General features: G+C 41.2%; 1 protein-coding gene across 1 annotated transcript in view; it reads left to right on the forward strand.

The window, feature by feature from the left end:
- The first annotated feature begins 2,433 nt into the window (after positions 1 to 2,433).
- The window catches only part of DTHD1 (death domain containing 1), a 57,750-nt gene continuing 37,313 nt past the window's right edge, over positions 2,434 to 22,870 (forward strand). The window contains exons 1-5 of the mRNA XM_025187575.3: positions 2,434 to 2,813; positions 12,514 to 13,345; positions 13,836 to 14,166; positions 15,226 to 15,405; positions 18,537 to 18,781. Coding sequence (XP_025043360.3) covers positions 2,531 to 2,813; positions 12,514 to 13,345; positions 13,836 to 14,166; positions 15,226 to 15,405; positions 18,537 to 18,781 — 1,871 coding nt within the window. The 5' untranslated portion in view covers positions 2,434 to 2,530. The remainder of the gene's footprint in view (positions 2,814 to 12,513; positions 13,346 to 13,835; positions 14,167 to 15,225; positions 15,406 to 18,536; positions 18,782 to 22,870) is intronic.

Here is a 22,870-nt window from a genome sequence, read left to right on the forward strand (position 1 = left end):
CGAATAAACACAGACATGTATAGTGTTCAAATTTAACAGTATATATTGTAAAGTACAACAGATAACAGGTAAGTTAAAAACAATGGATTACAAACAGTGAACTGATAAAACAACCCCTCACCCTCTGATATGATAGAAAACAGGATATAACAAATGGCAGAACTTTATACTCAGTCTGTCTGAGGCAGCTTGAAGCACAGGACCTTCAATCCCTTAGCTGGTGGTAGTTTTCAGGAGAGGAACACTGAGGCGTCCTGATGCTCCGGTGTTAGCGGTGGTATGGCAAACAGTTCAGTTCACTGCTTAGTCCCTGCCTTCGCAATGGACCAGCATATAGTTTGTAGATTGCAGGCAGAGCAGTTCTGGATGCCTTGAAGGGCCTTCACCACATCAGGCACAAAACGATGGAAGGAGCTCTGTGGTCACAATCCCGAAGGTGTAGGGGAGAAGCATGTAGCTGAGGCTCACTGAGCTGAGCTATTGCTACAGTTGTGGGCCAAAGCACCCTGTGGGTGGCAAAATAGTCGGGTCTGGTCTGTCACTGGACGGGGCCTTCACCACGGTCTTTGACAACAGAACGACTCTCCTCCCCAATGGTATGGGAAAGTGCTGACCCGATCTCCTCAGAAATCCAACTTATATAGAGCCCAAGGCAGGAAAACTCTGAATGTCCCGAGAGCAAAAACAAGGTGTACTCAGTGCAAAACTTTGGAGCCTTGTGCACATTCAGTGCCGTTTGCAGCTTGGTGATGCTGTGAGCATACCCAGGTGTGGTGTGCAGAGATGGTGTTTTGGCGGCAAAGTCACTTGGGTTCCATTTTGAATTGTTCTTTCATGTACAGACTCCATTTTGATTTTATAATGTCTATACAACCAACACCATGATTTTGAAAACAAGTGATCCACAACTTTAGGGCTGTGTCTAGACTGGCAAGTTTTTCCGCAAAATCATCTGCTTTTGCGGAAAAACTTGCCAGCTGTCTACACTGGCTGCTTGAATTTCTGCAAAAACACTGACGATCTCATGTAAGATTGTCAGTGCTTTTGCAGAAATACTATGCTGCTCCCGTTCGGGCAAAAGTCTTTTTCCGAAAAACTTTTGCACAAAAGGGCCAGTGTAGACAGCAGAGAGTTGTTTTCCACAAAAAAGCCCCGATCACGAAAATGGTGATCAGGGCTTTTTTGCAGAAAAGCGTCCTGCCAATCTAGAAACTTTTCCGTTAAAAGCATTTCCGGAAAATCATGTCAGTGTAGATGTAGCCCAGGGGTATTGCCTACATTTGTTTAGCTAGGTCTTCATTTAAAACTAATTAGGTGAAGTCCAGGTCCCAATTAAAACAACAGAACTTTTGCCACTGATTTCAGTGAGGCCAGGATTTCAGCCACTGAAGTCAACAGGAATCTTTCAATTGACTTCAGTGTGCTTTTGATTAAAACATCTAGGGTATATCTACATTAGCTATCTCCTCATCTGGCATTCCCTTCTGTCACATGGGACCCAGCTAGCTCATTATGTAGGTAACCCTTCTCTTCTAGCATAACAGCATTCCACATATAAGCACCCAAACCCCTTAAAATAGGTCTTTAGCCCCAACTCTGTTAGTTTACTTTCTTAGGTTTGAGCATCTCTACCCTGGGTCTGAACTCAGCAATCCTGTAACATGCCAGGGGCTACACAATCCTCCTCCTTGCTGCTGATACCCATCCAGCCTTTATTCCCTATACGTTCTCTCAGATGACCAATCTTTCAAGTTTGGAATCCTCAGGTTTAGGTTCCTGCTACCACCTCTCAGTTCCCAGAGAGTAACTACAGAATCCCTCCCTATCTACAACTCTCTTCTGTTATAAACATCTTTTCTTTATAATAATGTGTATGATCCTGCCCAGCAGAGCTTCGTGTTCACCTCCCTGCAGGTGCAGTAAAGTAACATAATTAAACTTGCCGGTCTGTATTAATTCATTCAGGGCCTGTATAGAGTATACCCCATCCCACCAACCGTTAAAACACAATTATAAATTAAACATATTCACTTGGACTGGCATGGCTATGGCCTCTTTGTAATGGTGAATGCCAGTTTGTTCTCAAGAGGTTCAGGTCATTCACTGGGATATGCTGTCCACATTCTGTACTGTAAAATCACAAACAGAAATGTATGGTCTGATTTTCAGAGGTGTTGATGATTCCTGTGGAACTGAATAAGAAGCACAGGTGCTCAGATCCCCTGCAAATGACACCAGTGCTGTGTACTCCAGTAATATAATCTTGCTACATTTATGTTCTCAAATAGTTGAGTACATGCTGACATCTCTTTTTACAGTAGTCCTTTCAGTTTCAGGAAAGCCACTCCCTTTTGTCACCTAGTAACTTTTTAATAGTAAACACCAAGCCCAGAGTTTCAGAGTCAGGTACTTGATTATTCAGTAGGACTAGGATACAACATTATGCCCTAAATAAGTTACAAATTAAAGCTACAATATTTTGGAAGTGTCCTGAATGTGAGATGTTTCAATAGTATTTTATGAATTTAAAATGGAAATAGCTGAATGTAGGAGAATGCCTGGCACAGATAAACCAAGTCAAGTACTAGAACAGATTTGGCATCAAAACCTAATGATAAGAGAGACACTTCTAAAGACTGACCTTCAAAATAATGAACATACAGCAGAGTGTGTGTCTAGATTACTCTTTCTCATTCAAGAGCTCAGCAGTTCCCTCAGCCAACAGCTGCAACACAATACAGACATCCTACAAGCCACCTGCCAGCTATTGAAAACTCTTGAAAAACAACACAAGCAATTAGTTTCAAGGCAAGGCAAGTAAACATAAATTTAATCTGATGTCGCATTTTTTGCTTATTGGAACTCAGTATTTATTCTTTCAGTAGAATATATTTTAATGTTTTTTCTCTGTGTTGTTCAGAAGAGAAAGTATGTTTAAAAGGTTTAATTATAGAATAATGAATTAGATTGAATTAATATAAAGTTTCCTCATCTATTATTGTTTGGCATTATTATAAACAAAAAACAAACAAAAAACCACCTTCTGCCATCTGGTCTTGCACAGCTCAAGCAAGCCAGAAAGCCTTCCCCAAATCTTTCCTGAAAAAACTAAATTACTCTAGATTTTCCCTTCCTACAAGGCTGTGAATAGTATTTAATTACACAAATTTACATTTAATGTGATTTTAGTGTGAGATTTAAAATATTTTCCTTAACAAAAGATAGCATGTTTTTGCAAACCAAAAATCTCTCAAAAATCCTATCGCACAAGAATACTTAGCAAATTATAGCAAAAACAAATTTTATGCATTTAATAATGTTATAGTTTAATACACCTAGATTAAGAGACTGAGAGATGCAATTCCTTAACTCAGATCTTCAGCTATGCTAGTACTTATGAGTTTTAGCTCTATGTTTTTTGTAAGATGTCCAAGATCACACAAAGCTTTCTAGTGAGTAAAAACCTGCTTGCAAGTTGGTTTTCCCAACTATGTTTGTGTGATCTGTATTAACTCCTTTTCATTCATTCAGAACTCAGACTCTTTAAAAAAAAAATCTTTTCCATAGTATCTCTCTTTTCATATAAAATAATCGGTTAGTAAAAAAGATAGGAGACTTAAATACAGATTGCCACTGTATTCTGAAACTAGGTTATCTCAGGTCATAAAAACAAAGACTGTGTACAGTCCTTAAAGCGATGACATGGGTTTAAAAGAAAATTCACTGAAGGACATTTCAAGGCTAACATTGTAACAAAATGTGGGAAGGTTACAGTGTTACATAGTCTAAAATTACTATATGTTGATACGGTTCAGCTTTTAAACACATATGTCAGGAAATTCAAAGGTACATAGTTTAGGCAAACCTCCATTTTCAGAATGGATCAAGAATATATGAAAAATTTGAAATTGGGGAAAATTGAACATTTCAAACAAAAAACTATATTTTTATTTCCAAATTTCAAGAAATGGGGTACCAGCATAACCAGAGTTTACATGTAAGCTCCATGGCATCTGTAGCAATATTTTCTATTACCGTATTTGGTTCCAATTTTAAAGCCTTAATATGAATAGTCACTGTGTAAATAAACTGGTATAAAGGCTGTAAGGAAAATATGAGACAAATTTAAGGTAAAATGGCTTAATTGATGCAATTTTAGCAAATAACACACACATTAAAACTACCTAGATTCAGGCAAATGGTTTCTGCTGTATTGGGCAACCGTGGTGATGTTTTTGTAACAACCTTATACTTTGGATCCTATTTACAGTACTAGGTAACAGTTTGGTCATGTAAATAATCTTAAGATTGGTCAACAGGTTTTGCAAGACTTGTCAGGTGATACAAGAGAGTTTGGGTCCAGCTATTGCTTCCCTTTCTCTGTTTCATTAAGCAGATCTCAGATGCAACTAAGAATTGATCTTCTTCATCAGCCTTTTATCCATCCATCCATTCTGGAATCCCACTCCCTATAACCATAGGAACTAAAATATAGACATCCCACACATGACACCAGATGCATCCATATACATGTATCAGATGTGTAAGAGTGGCACAGAGAGGTTAAGATGAATTTAACCCCCAAAAAGGCCACAATTTAACTGCATGTTAGCAGAATGGAACTTTATTCTAAATGAAGCCCCTATTAAGGCCAGAATGCTATACTCCCTTAACAGGGACATTTTGGGATTCCTTTTGTTACCTTAGCAAGTACAGGAAGCCCCCAACTTGCAACATGATTGGTTCTTGAGGGAATGTCGCAAGTTGGGGGCGTCGTAACTCAAACCCTCATTTATGATAGGCGTTGTGCACCATTGTAAATGCTGGCCGAGGATATAAGTATGGAGTTTTTTGGCCTCTTCTGCACTTATAAAAATGGTTGTAAGTGCAGGGGATTGGAACTTGAGCAGTCCAAGTCGGGGGCCTACTGAATATTCTAACTGGTCCGTAAGGCAAGATATTTTGAGTATATTATGTTTACTGTACAAAAAATGCACCAAGTTTTCTAGTAAATCTGTAACTACGAAGTACTGTATTTCTAATGAAGACAATGGAATTGCTCAATTTACATTAGTAAATGACAAGAACAATTTAGCTCCATAATAACAATTTAGCTCCATACTTAAGTGAGTATGGATGCATACACTGCATGCTCTCCTCATTTCTTTATTTCTCAACTATTTTTTTCACATTATAAAAGCATTCATTCTTTATTGAAATCTGCACTTTTTGAAGTGTGAAACCTTAGATCCAAGCCTTTTTTATTTGAATTGCCAGAGTGCAAAAATGTATCTGCACAATTTTTTTCCAACTTGAGAAATTTTTTTAAAATGTCATACTCTGGTAATTGGACAAATATGAAATATTTTTCCTGTTGGGATTTCAAATGTTAATTGCTAGGCTGAGAACAAATATAAGAATCTTTATTCCAAAATCAAATTTTTTGAGACAGATATAAGCCACTGAAAATGAGGGCTGAAAGGAAAGTCCATCAAATCTGTGGCATCTCACCAATAACATTATCATATAATACAATTATATTTCATGTGGAAAACAATAATGTATTGATTTACCAGGCAGCTTACTCATTAGGTGTGAAAGAAGAAGCAGTGAGTGTGAGTAATTTGTTTCTATACAGCAGTGAATCACCCTATTTGGTGTCCTTTCGCTTCTCTCTCTCTCTCTCTATCTTTTGCAAGTGGTAAGTGTTGTATATGGTGTTTCATCTCTATCACTTTTTTTATTTGTATTGACTTGCTCTGGATTTAACCTCCAGAACAAGCCTGTGAGTATCACCCAGGAGTTAACAGAAATATGCTGAGAAATGCTCCCAGAGGTTTGTAATGCATCTAATAAATGAGGAGAGACAGTTCTAAAATTCTCCAGTTGCTACAGAGTTGACAGAAAAAAGGCTTGAGGGTTTCTGTAAAAGTAATATATCTAAAATCCTTGAACATTTTTCTTTTGCAAGAATCTCCAGGAAAGGGCATAAGACACGACAAATCAGGAAAATAAAATAATTCATTTTCTTCTAAGGTTACATTGTGACAGATATGGCTACTTACTGTCGTATGCTTGGGAGACCTTACTGAATTAAGTTTTTGTATTTTTGGAGTCTGTTGTGTTACATGCATGGTTTATGTAATATTGTAGGCTGGGACAGCATGTAAAATCTCAAGGTATAAAGTTGTGATAGGTGTAAGAGCCAAGGGGCTTCAAGACACTATATTGAACAATGTATCCAAGAATTAACTTTTGGAACAATAACTTCAGTGGTTTTCCTGCTGAATACCTAATAGAAGGAGAATGCAGGAAACTACAGACCAGTTAGTTTAAATTTTGTGCCAGGGAAGATAATGGAGCAGGTAATTAAGGAAATCATCTGTAAACACCTGGAAGGTGGCAAGGTGATAGGGAACAGCCAGCATGGATTTGTGAAGAACAAATTGTGTCAAACCAATCTGATAGCTTTCTTTGATAGGATAACAAGTCTTGGGAATAAGGGAGAAGTGGTGGATGTGGTATACCTAGACTTTAGTAAGGCGTTTGATACAGTCTCACGTGATATTCTTACTAATAAACTAGGCCCGTGGTCACCAACAGGTTGATTGCGATCGACCAGTCAATCATGAGGCGTCCTGTCCGCCCCACCCTCATTTCCCTCCCACCCCCGAGAAGCCCCACAACCTACCTCAAGTGAAAATGGAGGTAGTGTCATCTTCCCGGGGATGGACAGAAGTCCCACAGCTTAGCGCCACTTCCGGCGATTCCGGAAGTGCACTAGCTGCTCTGCCGGGTGTACTGCAGGAGGCAGCATCGGCTCCCTGCACCACACAGGAAGGGTGAGTCAGCCCCGCGGGAGGTACACATGGGGTTTCCCGGCGTGTGCGGGGGGGGAGGGTCAGCCCCAGGGTAGGCGCGCATGGGGCTTACCTGCACCAGGGGTTGGTTCCGGGGCAAGCACACACGAGGCTTCCCTGCACCGGGTGGGGGGGGGGGTCGGCTCCCTGGGCAGGCGTGCGTGGGGGGCTTCCCTGCATGGGGTCGGCCCTGGGGCAGGCGCACGCTAGTTTCCCTCTGGAGGGAGGGAATCCTGGGAGGAGGCAGATGCAGGGGACTCTCTGCCTCCACTGGCACCCCACTCCCCGCTCCTCACTCACAGAACTCTGTCCCCACTCCTCGGTCCCCAGCTACAGAACTCTGTCCCCACTCCCATCCCCACTCCCTGAACGCTGTCCCCACTCCAGTCCCCACTCCTCTGTCCCCAGCCAGAGAACTCTGTCCCCATTCCCGCCCCCACTCCCCGAACTCTGTCCCCACTGGCACCCTGTCCCCAGCTGCAAAACCCTCTCCTCTGCCCTCCCAGCACTGTTCCCTCTCCCCTGTCCCCAGCAACAGAACTTTGTCCCCACAAAATGTATAATTATATATGCTTCATTTTAGATTTAAATAGCAAGAATAAAAAACAGACCATTTATTTCATTACTATAAACACGTGATTTTAATTTTATATATCACAATTTAAAAATAAACTGTTTATCAGAGTGTGTAAGTAAGGCCTGGGGATAGCAAGTGATGGACAGGAGGAGAATAGAGAGGGCGGGGCTTCAAGGAAGGGGCGGGGCAGTAGATCTTCACCTGAAATAGGCAAATACAACTTAGAGGGGCTACTATAAGGTGGGTGCATAACTGGCTGGATAACCCTAGTGGTGGTATGTCTACACTACCACCCTAGTTCGAACTAGGGTGGTAATGTAGGCAACCGGAGTTGCAAATGAAGCCCGGGATTTGAATTTCCCGAGCTTCATTTGCATAAAGCCGGGCGCCACCATTTTTAAATGTCCGCTTTATGCAAATGAAGCCCGGGAAATTCAAATCCCGGGCTTCATTTGCAACTCCGGTTGCCTACATTACCACCCTAGTTCGAACTAGGGTGGTAGTGTAGACATACCCTCAGAGAGTAGTTATTAATGGTTCACAATCCTGCTGGAAAGGTATAACAAGTGGGGTTCCACAGGGGTGTTTTGGGACCGGCTCTGTTCAATATCTTCATCAACGATTTAGATATTGGCATTGAAAGTACGCTTATTAAGTTTGCAGATGATACCAAGCTGGGAGGGGTTGCGATTGCTCTGGAAGATAGAGTCATAATTCAAAATGATCTGGACAAATTGGAGAAATGGTCTGAGGTAAACAGGATGAAGTTTAATAAAGACAAATGCAAAGTGCTCCACTTAGGAAGGAACAATCAGTTTCACATATACAGAATAGGAAGTGACTATCTAGGAAAGATATGGCAAAAAGAGATCTAGGGGTTATAGTGGACCACAAGCTGAATATAAGTCAGCAGTGTGATGCTGTTGCAAAAAAAGCAAACGTGATTCTGGGATGCATTTACAGGTGTGTTGTGAGCAAGACATGAGAAGTCATTCTTCTGTTCTACTCTGTGCTGGTTAGGCCTCAGTTGGAGTATTGTGTCCAGTTCTGGGCACTGCATTTCAAGAAAGATGTGGAGAAATTGGAGAGGGTCCAGAGAAGAGCAACAAGACTGATTAAAGGTCTAGAGAACATGACCTATGAAGGAAGGCTGAAGGAACTGGGTTTGTTTAGTTTAGAAAAGAGAAGATTGAGGGAGGATGTGATAGCAGATTTCAGGTATCTCAAAGGGTATCATAAGGAGGAGGGGAAAAACTTGTTCATCTTGGCCTCTGCGGATAGAACAAGAAGCAATGGGCTTAAACTGCAGCAAGGGAGGTTTAGGTTGGACATTAGGAAAAAGTTCCTGTCAGGGTAGTCAAACACTGGAATAAATTGCCCAGGGAGGTTGTGGAATCCCCATCTCTGGAGATATTTAAGAGTAGGTTAGATAAATATCTATCAGGGATGGTCTAGACAGTATTTGGTCCTGCCATGAGGGCAGGGGACTGGACTCGATGACCTCTCGAGGTCCCTTCCAGTCCTAGTATTCTATGATTCTATGCAAATGCCTCACCTCCGGTTATACAAAAATCCCTATGTAGTCATTTAGGACAGTTATGTAGTAAATTCAGGATTCACTGGTGTGGCGTCCAAACATGTCTCCTTCTCCAACAGTGATGATAAATTTTCAGGTGCATGCATTCTCGTATGTTCCCTCAGTTTATCCTGACAGCTCTGCACAGAGAGCTAGCATAATAGACTTCAAGAGAGCCCCCAAAGACCACAGACTCAGATTAGATACGAAGGCACCCCAGTCAGGTTTATTGTCAAAGTACATTAATAGTTATCAGTAGCCATGGACTCGGCTCAGTCTATAGTATGAGTTCACTATTGCTCCCTAGGCTGGATAAGGAGTTAAACTGAGGTGCTCCAACATTTATAGATGGAGACAAACAATCTATGATACACACCTTATGTATCATCTTATGCATTAATGACAAGTACAAGGAACTCCCCTTGTATTGTCTTCCAAAGCATTCCTATTCACCACCTATTGTTATGCTTTCACTCCTGATGTATCAGACAAAATATTGCTATTTATCACTTTCTGTCAAGCTAGTTTATCATGTGCTAAATTGGGATGGCCTTGTACTGTCCTGGTGGAACATATTTACATATTTCATGTGCTTTTAGCAGTGCTAGAAGTTCTAGTGCCAAGTTCATGTGCTGGATGCTGACTTGGAGGCAAACATCAACTTTTGACAAGGCTGTTCTTTACTCATAACATAATTCTTGCTTACTTTGGTTCAGGTCTCAGGACTTATACCAGGCCCATGCTTCATGCTCTTTCTTTCTTCTACACCATAGCCCTTTAAAGCTATGCCAAAGTGCGGGTCCTTGTCTGTTGAATACCTTGTATATGAGCCCAACATCTAAAGCCCAAGCTGTGTAAAGGAAATATTCATAGCTGTTCTGATTCTGAATCTGAAATAATATGGACTTTCCTCTCTGAATATTCACATCTACAGACCAAATGCTATGACTGACTCACTCCCACACAAATTAGCTTAATTAACACAAACGACTTCTTCCTTATATATATTCCTGTTTCTGTAACTTCCATTCCATTTCATCCAATAAAAGCTTATGTCCTAATAAATCTGTTAGTCTCTAATGTACCAGAAGACTCCTCATTGTTTTTACAGATACAGACAAACACGGCTCCTCTCTGAGATGTTTCTCCAGTGGATTGGCTCCAAGATTTTCCCCACCTACCGGACCCTTGCCCAGTGGGCTGAAAGTCCCCTGCTTACCTGAACTATCATTTCTCTTCTTATCAGAAAACAGCAAGTCAATAAGTTGCACCCTTGTCCACTCCTTAATGTTGCATGATCTCTCTCTACATTTCTGCTGACTTTTCTTCAGTTGTTTTTAACTCATTTCCTCCCTCCCCCAACACACATCTGTTTTCTCACTGTTCCTTTCTCTAAAAGGCCACAAGAGTTTTCTTTGTGCTATTTCCTTCAACAGCATTTGCTTTCACTGCTCTTAGCACATATGGCAATTCATCCTGATACAGATCCTACGAACCACCACTATATATGTCACAATTTTAGATTAACTATGCCTGTATTCCACCCTCATAGTCCACCAAGTGCACCCACTGGGGTCCAGCTCCTCAGTCATCACACCTTTCTTGGGTAGACACCCACGTCTCTCTCCCTCCTGACAGGCAATTTGCAGGCTGCAAAGTTCCTTGCCTACTTTAATATTTCCGGCAAGCCAGACTGCATAAACAGAACAGCTCTCATGCGTCTTTCTCCTTAGAGCAGTGTTTCTCAATGTGGTCCTCAGAACTACTTTGAGAAACCTGCTAACTGGCTGCTCTGTCGTGTTTACTTACCAGCACCACAGAAATGGAGCCTTGCAACTCCCCTTTGCTGCAAATGGTGAACGGGAGCCAATAGGAGCTGTGTGGCTCCGTGGCCATGGTGCCAGTAAGTAAACAAAGCAGAGTGCCAGTTAGCAAGTTTCTCAAAGTGGTTTTACAGACCACTTTGAGACACACTGCTCTAAAGGCTATGAGCAGCATAATTGCCCTCAGTTACAAGTTTCCATACAGCTCTCTGTAAATAATCAAGTGAAACATTAAGAGAAAACATATTCAAAACAATAAAAGAACCTACAAACATGTTTAAAGAGTGAACCCCAATTCCAACTTTGATGTCTGGTCAGTGTCAGTTCTTCAACACTTGGAACTGGGTTTTCCTTGTGTTTACAAGTTCATAACCACCCCAGCTTCAGAATGAGTACAGCAGTATATAGTTTGGTCTTTCTTTCACACAACTTTTGCCTTTCTAACTTCATGTATCAGGTGATCAGCAGACAATGTCCCACTTCTCATAGCACAACTTCAAAAGGCTAGGTTTGGGGATTTGCTTGTTTTTTATGTAACTGGTGGCGGGAAATTGGCATTCAACTTCCATTGGGTATTCCCCAGTAAAACCACTCATCACTTTTTGTTCCATAAATCCATTCTTGTCTGGCACATTGTTGAGTATAGTGCTTTGAAACCCAATTTCTCATATCTGTCCCATCTCCCTCTTTAACAGATAACAAACAAATTCTTTTAATACAGTGGACTTCAAAGACACTTAAACTTAATTCAGAAAGGTCTCCCAAGGATATGGCAAGAAATTGGTATACCTGTCACTCAGAGATAACTAATTCCCATGTTTCCACACACTACTTCAGCAGTGTTCTCTGCTTCATCAGAAGAAATCTCCACTATCTCTAGGGTTTGATCTTGCAAGATACTTGTCTTTAACCATGTGGAAAGTTTCTGTCAGTATTCAAATGCTTAATTGCTTTCCTAGACCAACATCAAAGTGCTCGTCACCTTGCAGGTTGAGGCCTTCTAGACAGAAAAGTAATTGAGATTGAATATTGGACTTCTCCTGAACCAATTACAGCTATTATGAAGCAGTTTTCTGATTTGAATTGGTTGTCATTAAGAATTTAACCACTGTCTTATCACTAAACTGGTATTAATTAGGAGTACTGGGAGGACTAAGACGACAGCTTTATATGTCAGTATCCAGTTCTTCATAAACTATATCACTCAAACTCACTTTGCTATAGAAATAAATATTTTAGTGTGCATTAAATAAAAATGAAAGAAACAGATTATATTATGCAATATAGGGCATATATCGAAGCTATTTCCATGTTTCTGTGGAGCTGTGCGAAGTTCCTTGTATAAGTATTAGGAAGTATAGTTATAAGGCATTCCAGTCCCAGGGTATTACAGAGACAAGGTGTACGAAGTAATATAATTTATTATATGAACTTCTGTTGGTGAGAGAGAAACTTTCAAACCACACAGAGCTCTTTTTCAGGTCTCAGAGTACTTTTTTCACACCTTAACAAGAGCTCTGTGGGACTCAAAGGCTTGCTTCTCTCTCACCAACTGAAGTTGACGCACTAAACTGTATTACTTCACCCACATTGTCTCGCTTGTGTATGTACTCTTTTTGTTTTTTGCACCCTATTGCTAACATTTCACAGACACATTCAATTCGTCATTTTTTCTAGAGATTATCACTCTTGTGGATTGCCTTCAGAAAATGAATGAACTCTTTCTGGATACAGTTACCCAAATTCAAGAGGCAAACAACAAACTGTATGATATTAGATGCAGACATGATGCTAAAACTAAATCCCAAATTGTTCCAGAGGTTTCAATTGAAATAGATGTGTGTGAAATAGAAAAGGCACATTCTGGGCAAGTATCTGCTCGTGTAAGTCAGCCACCCCAGGTAACTTCTCCCATGATTGGAAGGGAAAGTCTGAATATTGACCAAGTCCAATCAAGTGAAAACAAAACAGTGGAAAAAGAAACCACTAAATCATTAAGGGAAAAAAATTCTGATCAAGAACAAGCAGTAAGCAGAGATCCTGTAAAACAAATGGGAAATGAAGATCACAAGCTGCTACAGAATTCACTTGCAGAGCAAAAAGATTACAACAGAATGGAGGCAAGTCATGGAACAAGGTATTATAATAATAAAGGCCCAGATAAAGCTTTGCAAGAAGTTCCCAGGAGCAATGGAAATGATATTCCTGTATCTGGAAGACCGGAAAATATTGGTGACAGCTCCATAACCAATCTTTCTGAACAAGAGCAGGCATTAAATGAAGAACCCCCAACCCAGATGGAATATGAAGATCACAAACCAATAGAGAATTCATGTGAAGAAAAGAAAGAAGAGAATATAAAGGATGAAATTAATGAGATTCCTGGGAGCAACACAAACAATACAACTGCATTTGCAAGGTTGGAAAATGTATGTAATGCACCTGCGATGAACCTTTCAACAAATGGTTCAGAAGAAGTGGAAAGATCAAGTCCCTGGATGAACAAAGAGTAAGTGTATTATTTGTAAACACACATCTGTGTGTGCACTCCAGACCCTGGACATACATAAAGGGCAGTTCACCCTTTAGTGTGTAAACATAATAAAAATTTGGCCCTGAAGATTTTAAGGTAGCTTCCTGAAATCATGAGCACATAAAGGATCAGATTCAAGACTTATTGAAATCAGTAGAAAGATTTCATTGACTGATTTCAATAAGCTGTAGATCAGGTCCCCAAATTAGGCAGCTTTCCAGTATTGTGTAGTGTGTAAATTTTGAATCAGTTGCCACTTACATTTCTCTAGGCCTATGCACTAGTTAATGCAAGGTTTTACTGATGAGTTCCCTATGTTTTATAAAAAAATGAACAGATAGATAATTTGGATGTATTGATTATTTAAATACAGTAAAGAAATACAGTAAAGATATCTATAAATTGCTTTACTTCTTATAAGACAAACAAAAAAGCCAGGATAGTAATACTGTGTATTTGTCTGCAGATATCTCACAGAAGCGAGTGGTAAGATAGAACCTGAAGTTGCCTGTTATATAACTGCACCTTCCATCATTCTAGAAAATTTAGTATGCAGGGTCATCAATGACATGAGTTCTTTGGTGGTAGAAGATTCTGAGGAGCTGGTCAGCAATGTAATCAGCATTGAGTACTTAGACCATGACAAAGATATCCCTTTTCCTATCAGTATTGCAATACCATTCACTGCACGCTACAGAGGAAATTATCGAGACATCACGGTGAAGATGACCAATATGAACTTTCAGTCAAGTTACTTAACTCCCATTTCTTTTGATGGGTACCAGGGAAACCAGAAGGTCGGTGAATTTTTATTTGAGTATTATGAAAGTGTCCATTGTTAAGGTCAAGTTGAATTTTTCAGTTAAAGCAGTTAGCCATGCTTTGTGTCATGAATTCATAGATTGCCATGGTTACCTAAACACAAAGACCCACATTTTCTAAAGTGACCACTAGCTTTAGATGCCCCAAACTTCTGGTGCTAACAGGGACGGTCCGAGCCATTCGTGCACCCTGAGCTCCGGGAGTGCGGCACAGACCCTGGGAGTGCGATGCATGCATGGCCCCGCCTCTAGGCACCTGGCACCCCCGGACCCCAGGTGCCCAGTTCATGTGCAGCCCCATTCCCACCTGCTCTGGCAGCCATGCGCGGTGTCCCCTACAATGGGGCGCCCTGGAGGGTAGCCTGGTCAGCCCGTAGCCTGGGCCGGCTCTGGTGCTAATTTACACCCTCCCCAGAACAACCCACAAGATAGGAAAGCATAAAGGTGGCCTAAAATTGCCTATCCTCCCTCATCCCTCAAGTGGTTCAGAGCATAATTAGTTAAATGAGGATTTAACCTGATTTTTTCTAGATTAAATTGAATTTGTCTCTCCAAGATTCCCCATGGTTGATTGGATACAAAACTCACTAGTTAACACCTTCTCTTTTCAGGAACATTCATTAGAGAAGTGCTTTGCCCCACAATACAGATTACACCACAGATTTGTTTGTTTTAAATGTGATCATTTGTGTGAAGTTGATAGTTTTTTGGTAAATGAAATAGGTGAAAGAGGAAAAAGAAATTATTTTGCATTTAACCTAAAGAATAACAATTATATCTTCATACATCCACCTTCACACTCTCAAAACCTAGGATGGAAAATTTATTCACAATGCTGAGCCTTATTCACCACTGGGTCTCTTCAATTATGTGTTATATGATTCCACTTCCTTCAATGTAATACAGTAGGGAACCAGGCTGTCAAAATGGTAATAACATTTGAGTTATTTTCATTTTGTTTGTCAGACTACAGTTAGTTCATCTACCGTAAATGATAATCCATTAACAATTGTAGCATCATTTTCTTCCACAAAGGTGACCTTTGCAGAGGTGAAAATTTGTCAGCTTGGTATTTTTTCTGTGGTGTCATGCTTAAAAAAAGAAACATTCATCATTCCAAAGAAAGGGCTCTCTCAAAAACTAAGCATGGATTCTAGAATCTCTTTCTACTACCATCCAGAAACATTCAGTTCTCCAGTGATCATGCAGTCAAAGGTAAGTGTGAAGTATTCATAGTTTTCTTCATATCATTTCCATGTCACATGAGTAGTTCCAAAGAGAAATCCATCATGATGATGAAAGCCTCCAAACAGTGTTCTACTGTGGTTCCACTGATTAGAAAGCAGGGTAGCTATGGAGTGGACATTCAGCAGGACCCTGCAACTTTTCTTCATAACAGACCTGTACTTCATAACAACTCCAAAGAGACCAATCTGAAAGGAGGCTAGGGTAGGGTGAGGTTTTGACCAGGACATCTACAATTATATGAATCCAGTGCATACAGAGATGTTTGGGTTACAGCCCAGTGGCTCATGGGCAGGGATAAGGGCCAGCTAGACACATGAGACTTGCCTGATATCTGCCTCAAAGGGAAAGGTGAATTCCAATCCTCTGCAGTTTTTGTGAAGTTCCCCAGAAAAAAGCTTGCCTACTTCAGCTTTACATGTGAGTGTTTCACCACTGTGAGCAAGGAAATCAAAACTATGTAAAATGGATCTGTTCATCTAAAGCTTGATGTAAGAGCAAAATATATTGTTAATGTTTATTTCACATTTTGAGAAGATTAAGAAGGCCACTCACAATACATTGCTCACCTTTATGATTAGCCTTTCTACAGAGCAGAGCCCTTCAGGAATAATAATAACTTCATTAGCATAAGCAGGCAGACTTTATGTGAAGGTGTCCAATATGTATTTGAAAGAGGCCAGTCACTTCTTTTTGAGTGGTAGCAAAAACATAGTTAATATTTGTTAAAACTATTCAGTGTCATAGTAAACACATCATCTGCACTAATAGGCTATGTCTACACTACAAGATTTTTGCGCAAAAACAGCAGAGAATTCACACCTCAAGTGCATTTTTGCACAAGAAAATCGACAGAAGAGAGGGCTTTTGCCAGTGGAGTTATTCCTCTCTCTGCAAGAAATAACTCCTTTTTGCACTATAGCTGTTGTGCAAAAAGGCAGGTGTGAATGCTCTGGAGGTTTTTTGTAAAGAAACCCCTATTGGCAAAAGCACAGGTGCACTAATGGCCATTTTGAGAATGGCAATCAGAGATTTCTTGCGCAAGAGTGTCCATGCAAGAGTGGACACTCTCTTGCACAAGAGCACATCGCTTTTGCGATGAGCTTTGGGGTCTGGATCCACTTTTACTCAAGACGTTTTTGCGGAAGATCTCTTCTGCAAAAGGCTTCTTGCACAAAAACTCTGCAGGGTAGGCAAAGCCATAAATGGAGCAGTAGCTATTTGTATGCTTGCTATGTCTGGCAGACAAGTTTTTTTTTTCAACAACAACAATAATTATTATTAAAAAATCTGCACAGTACATTACGTTTTTGGGTCAGGTAGTGGTTGTATTCTATGGGGTAAATTTTCTATGCTCTGATTCATTCCATTTGTGATAGTCTGTCAGAGCCAAGGAGGAGTCTTTTTCTTGTAAATCAGTGGTCCTGAATTATGGGGCATGCTCCACCACAGGGGCACTTGGGAATTTTTTTGAGGGGTGGCAGAGCCCAAGGCTACCCGGAGGGGGGCAGGTTGAAAGCCACCTTGTCCCACTGCACCTCCAATCCTATCTTCAGCTCCACATTGCCTCAAGTCCAGCTGTGTCTCCAGACACAGCTCCACTCTGACCCCAGCTACAGTTCTGAGCTGCCCCCCTGACTACCTTATAGCTTCCTCATCCTCAGCCTAGCCACAGCTCCATTTCATCCCCTGCTTTTGCCTATAGTCCTGTTCTACCCTCTGCCAAGCTCCAGCCCCACTTCTGCACAGTCTCAGCCCAGCTCTGACCACAGCTGCAGCTCCACTCTTCACCCTACTCCACCCCCAGCCCACCTCTGTCTTCACTTCCTCTCTGCCCCAAAGCCATCTCCTCTTCTAGCCCCAGCTACTCCTCCATCCCAAATTCTGTCCCCAGCTGTGCAACAACAGAGAGTGGGTCCAAAGAGTTTTGATTACTGATAAGAGGGGGCATGACAGGAAAAGTGTGGGCGCCACTACTATAAGTCATAGGCTGGAATACCTCATTGTGTGAATGTCCCCAGCAATAAACCAATACAATCTGTTCCTATACCTTCCTCTCTGAAGACATAGGCACAGAGGGTATTTCAAGGGTGGGAGATCAGGAAAAGCAGGACTATAATATGCCTCAGATATTCCCAGAGGATGTATTGCTTGTATGAGATTATAACCAGTTGGTTTAAAGTTAGAGAAATGGAAGGCAGTTATATTAGGGACAGAGAATCTGGGAGATAAATCTTGCTACATTATAGCTTCCCTGTTCTTTTACATCTAGAAGATCTGACCATATGTGTGCAAATCTATGTAATAATTACTTTTAATAATAATGATAGAAATACTCTTGTCCTCTTCTGCATCCTTTCTAAAGCAAAATTCCCAGTGTAGGCCATATGAGTTTAATCGAAGAACCTCAAGATTTGGCCAACCTATCAAATGCAAATGAAAACATTAACACATTAAACCAGAGAACTAGCATGAACTTTAAATCTATAGCAAATAGAATGTGTATAAAATACTCATAAACATTAATATAAGAATACAGGCAAAGATATTCTACCTTCCAATACAATTAAGCACAGCAATTAGAGTCCAAATTACTTAATTAATTATGGCAGCAGTTTCTGATGACACTGTTGCAAAGTGTTGGTTGCGCTCAGGATAAAATGATAGAGAAAAAAGAAGAACTTTAGGGTGCGTCTACGTTGTGGCATTATTTTGTGTCTTGAAAGCATGCCCATTCAAAATATCTTTTGAAATAACAGGTACGCTATTCTGATGTCCCTATAAAGCTCGTTCCTCGAGGATTAAGAGACATTTCAGAATTGCAGTTTATTTCGAAATTTGACTAAATACGCTATTTTGAAATTAACTCACAATAAGCTATGAAGTTTGTGTAGCTCAAATTGCATAGCTTATGTGAGCTAAGGATGTAGTGTAGATGCACTGTTAGAGAATTAAAGAAAAAAATCTAGATGTTATCAATTAAAAATTGGCAAGAGATTTTGTGAAATATAACTCTTCCAAAAGTTAAACTAAAATGATTTTTAAAAGCAATTTTGTTTTATTACTTTTAAATTAATTACTCTATCACTTCCTACACATAGGTCCAGCCAATTGAGCCATCACTGGTTTCCTTTTTAAAGGCAAAATATGACATGTACCATTCAGTAGTTTCTACGAGTCCACTGGTTCATATCCAGCATCTTTCATCCGAGCCATTTAACAAGGAAGTCAGTGTTATTCTACCCTGTCCCCCAAATTCAGAAAAAAGGAAACCGGGAGATTCAAGAGAACATGGAAGAACATCTAGTGCCACTGTCACCAGTGTTGCAACTGCATATCAGCTTCGGTAAGTGAGAACTTCTACCACCAATTCCAGCAAGATCAAAACGTCAAAGGAACTAGTCCTGACTAACCATTTTTATATTTAAATGTATCCTTCACCTTAAAATGTTGTGGCAGTGTCTTCTTCAAAAATATAGTGAACCAAATCTTCAACTGCTGTAAAATAACATAGCTCCACTGACTTCTAACAACCTCCCTGACCCACACCAACTGGAGATTTCACTCAGCATTCTTAGCAGAAGATGGTAAAAAAGAGACATTTATAGAAAAGAAGACTTTAAGCGTTTTCATTTTATTTCAGACCAGATTTTGCCACCTTCAGTGGTAACTTACTTCATGAGAAGTCCAGAATCCAGAACAATATAAGTCATAATTCTTAATGTGTAGTTGCAGTCATGTCCAGGATTCATCCTTTAGTGCTGTACACAGTTGAGTTTATTTCCTAGCAGAATGAACCAAAAAGATCCTTTCAAAATTTATTATTACCCACTCAATGCTTCTTCATGGCCATTAACGATAACAAGTACAATGGGAAACATAAATAATCCAAAGGAAGAAGTATCAATGTTTCCAGCTGCATAGGACAGCATCGTTATCATGGGCAGGTGGCCAGCCTGATCTCTGGGCTCTACTCTAAAAAGTGAGAAGGTTATGTGGGTCAAGAATTTCAAAACCTATTGATTTTTTGTGCCTTAGTTTTATAGTGTCCAGTACTACCCAGCTTGATCAGAGGGTGAAGACAAGCACCATACCATCATCTGAAAATCAATCTCCTCCCCACTTTAGAAAACAGAGGCAACTATAAACACTAGTCACTTTTGGTAACTTTTGGGGTTAAGATAGTAAGAAGAGTAACTGTTCTAACTGTTTACTTCTGGAAACCTCCTTTGATTACTTGGGGACATCCCTAAGAGTGTGTGAGGCTCAGCCTGTATGGGACCTGCTGGAGCAAGGGGTGCACTGGGTCTTCTGGAGGGTCTGGGGGGCACTGGGGCATGGGACATGCTGATGGAGGAGATGGGGTTCCAGCTGCAGCTGAAGAGGCTTACCTAGAGCAAGGTATTCCCATTGGTGGTTGGAGGTTCCTGTTTGCTGGGTGACACTGCTGCTCCCTGCCCAGCCTGGAGTGCACCTCCACATACCCTGGCCTCCACTTTCAAATAATGGTGGGGCTGGGTTGAGAGCATGGGATGGGAGGGGGGTAGCTATATGTGCAGCACCATACTGCCAGAACTGCCATTGGTCCAGCAGGAACCCAAGATCAACGGGAGGAGGCAGGGACTGCATGATCCATGCACAGGTGCTATGGGGGAACCTATCTGTCTGTGTGACAGCAAGAAACACAGCTCCAGCCCCACCGAGCTCACAACCTTCTCCTTCCCCCAGACCATTCTACCAAGCCAAATGGTCTGAATTGCAGGGGGAAGCAGGACAAGACACATTATGCTGCCTTGTGCTTACTGGCTGCCTCTGCCTGCTCTGCTCAAGGCAGGGAGCTGCTGCCTTCACCGCATCTGACATTGTGCAGTCAAAGCGTGGGGCTCCCCACAGTGCAGAGCCCAGAGCAGTCACCTCAATTTGCCTTATCCAGGGGATGGCTCTGAGATCACTTTATGGAAAGGATTTAGTCTCATTCTAATCCCGTCTAGACCCTCATTCTCATCACACATCCAGCCTGTGATTTAGCAAGGTTGATCATGGCCACTTGGAGAAACTTCCAAACTCTTATCCTGTAGCAAGGGAGCTGGATGGTGCACCAATGCTTGCATCTCATCTATCCACACTTAGGAATGCTGTCAGCCTACAGCTGTGTAAACTACATGAGTTGAACTTCAGAAGTACTTGAATTTTTCCTAGATTGTCACCTGAAGGGTACCTGTAACTCACTTCAAAACATAGATTCTGTTATTTGAAGACCCAGGATTTTTCATTACTTGAGTTAGTACAAATATATCTGTAAGGCAAAACAGAGTTCAAACTAAAATGTCTCAGACATAGGGAATAACTCGAGTCTGTCCCCTACTAACAATGAGCCACATGACTTTAAACTCATCTCTCCCTGCCCCCCATACAGTACATAGTCTTCAAAGCCTAGACTAACTCAAAATAAAATAAACTGCAAGGTTTTTTCCCCTCTTATTCCTAGTACTTTGAACCATTTTATGCTTAACCAATAAATGTGTTAGAACTCTTTAAAGCATAAGCTTCTATCACACACATACAATGCAGAGCAGAGACTCAGGGCCTATACAAAACAGGGCTCAATTAAAACATCTATCCTATGTCACAGCAACCACAGCCACCAATTGAAGAGAGTATCCAAAAATTATCACCTCTGGGGAAAACAGGTAAGGTGGAAAGTAGTTTGTCCAAAAAGTTAAACCACTGAATTTACATGTCCATGAAACAATGTGCAGTATCTATAGAATCTAGATGTACACTCTTATGCTTTCTTCGTATGTCTGCAAAATTTATCTGGACACTTTTTATCGTGTATGTAGGCTTTTTTTCAGAACACTTGATTTCCCACTACTCTACTTGAAGTCCATAGGAGGCGGAGCTCAGCTTTTCTGAAAATCAGGCCCTTAAACTTCAAGTTTTGAATATAGGGATAGGCTAAGTGGAGCAAGTGGGGGGGGGGGGGGGGTTGGGACTCTGAGTCTGTTCCCTGTGATCTGACAGTTCACTCCAGTTCAACAGAAACTATTTTATTCTTGTTCTTCCTTGACAAGTAGCCTTTCTGCTGAGGTCTCTGATCTAAATTAATGGTGCACAACCTTTTTTCCAACGCAACCCCTGGAAAAATTTTGGTTGAGAAAAGAAAAAAGAAAAAGTGGTCCCTTTAAATGCTGTTCCACTCGCCTGCTGCTCCCCCACCTCATGTACATCAAGCTGGTAAAAAAAATGGCGGTCACCCCGCCCCCCAAAAGACAGCCACTGATCTACACGAAGTCAAAAATAAACCACATACCTGAGTAGCTGTGTTTCTCTGGCTCTGATAAACAGCATTTTAGTGTTATTGTCTGCAAGTTGTTAACTGTCTTACTATTAGTTTATATTTTGAGTCACATAAGCATAATAGCTAGTTTTGGAAGGTTTATATTATTTCTCTCAAGATCAGACTTTTGGTTTTCCACTGGGCTAAGGCACACTTCCACTTCTTGTGAATCAGTACAAATCAAGTGACCCGGTCAAAAGCAAATCTTGATATAAGTTTTGCTATATATTAGACAACAAGACTTACTTGGCATTGCTCAGGTCATTAACTCAATTTTTGTTTTTCTTCATTTACATTATTGCTCTGAGATGGGGCTGAGGATGGGGGGTTCAGTATGCAAGCTGCCCTCTCTCACTACACCAGCTTGGGGTCATGGGAGAAACATTGCTCTGTGGCTGCTGCAGCATGTCCCTTGGCTGGCACAAGTCCAGGTTCAGCTGGCCCCTGAGCTTCCCAGCTAGAGCGAGGAATGCAGCAAACTGTGTACTTTTCACTCATTCCATGACAAAGAAGAACAAGCAGCATACAAAATCAGGGGAGGGGCTTCAGCCTTCCTGCCCTCTCTAAAGACACCTGGGAGGGGGAGGCTCAGAGATAGGGTAGTACCAGATGGCAGGGGCGGCAGGCTTGTATAATTATTGGTGGTGCCCAGAATGGGCCTAGTCCCCCTCCCCGCCCGCCCCCCCCCCCCCGGCTGCCCACCCGTCCTGTAAGCCAATATATTAAATAATTTAAAAATGAACTGGAAACTGTAAGCGTTTAACAGTTTCCCTTTATTGCACAATATCATTTTCATAAGAAAAATTATTTAACTAAGAATATCAACGTTATTAATACTCTTTTGAATATGGAAACAACCAATCACTCTTTGATCAATAATCCTTGGTGGCTTGCATTTTCTCGGGAGTCTCTGCTGTCCTGACTCGGACATTGCCCTCAGCCCTCCTGAGACTTGCCCCCCTCCACTAGCCCTTCTCCTCCAGTAGCCCCACTCTGATCATGTGAGCTACCCCTCCTCATCCCCTCTCTTAAAACCTCCCTCTACACACCTGCCCTGCCTCTCTCCTCTGCTGCTGGTCCCTCCCCTGCAGGTGT

The sequence above is a fragment of the Pelodiscus sinensis genome, chromosome 4 (assembly GCF_052426305.1).
Source record: "Pelodiscus sinensis isolate ZL-2025 chromosome 4, ASM5242630v1, whole genome shotgun sequence".
Lineage (NCBI taxonomy): Eukaryota > Metazoa > Chordata > Testudines > Trionychidae > Pelodiscus > Pelodiscus sinensis.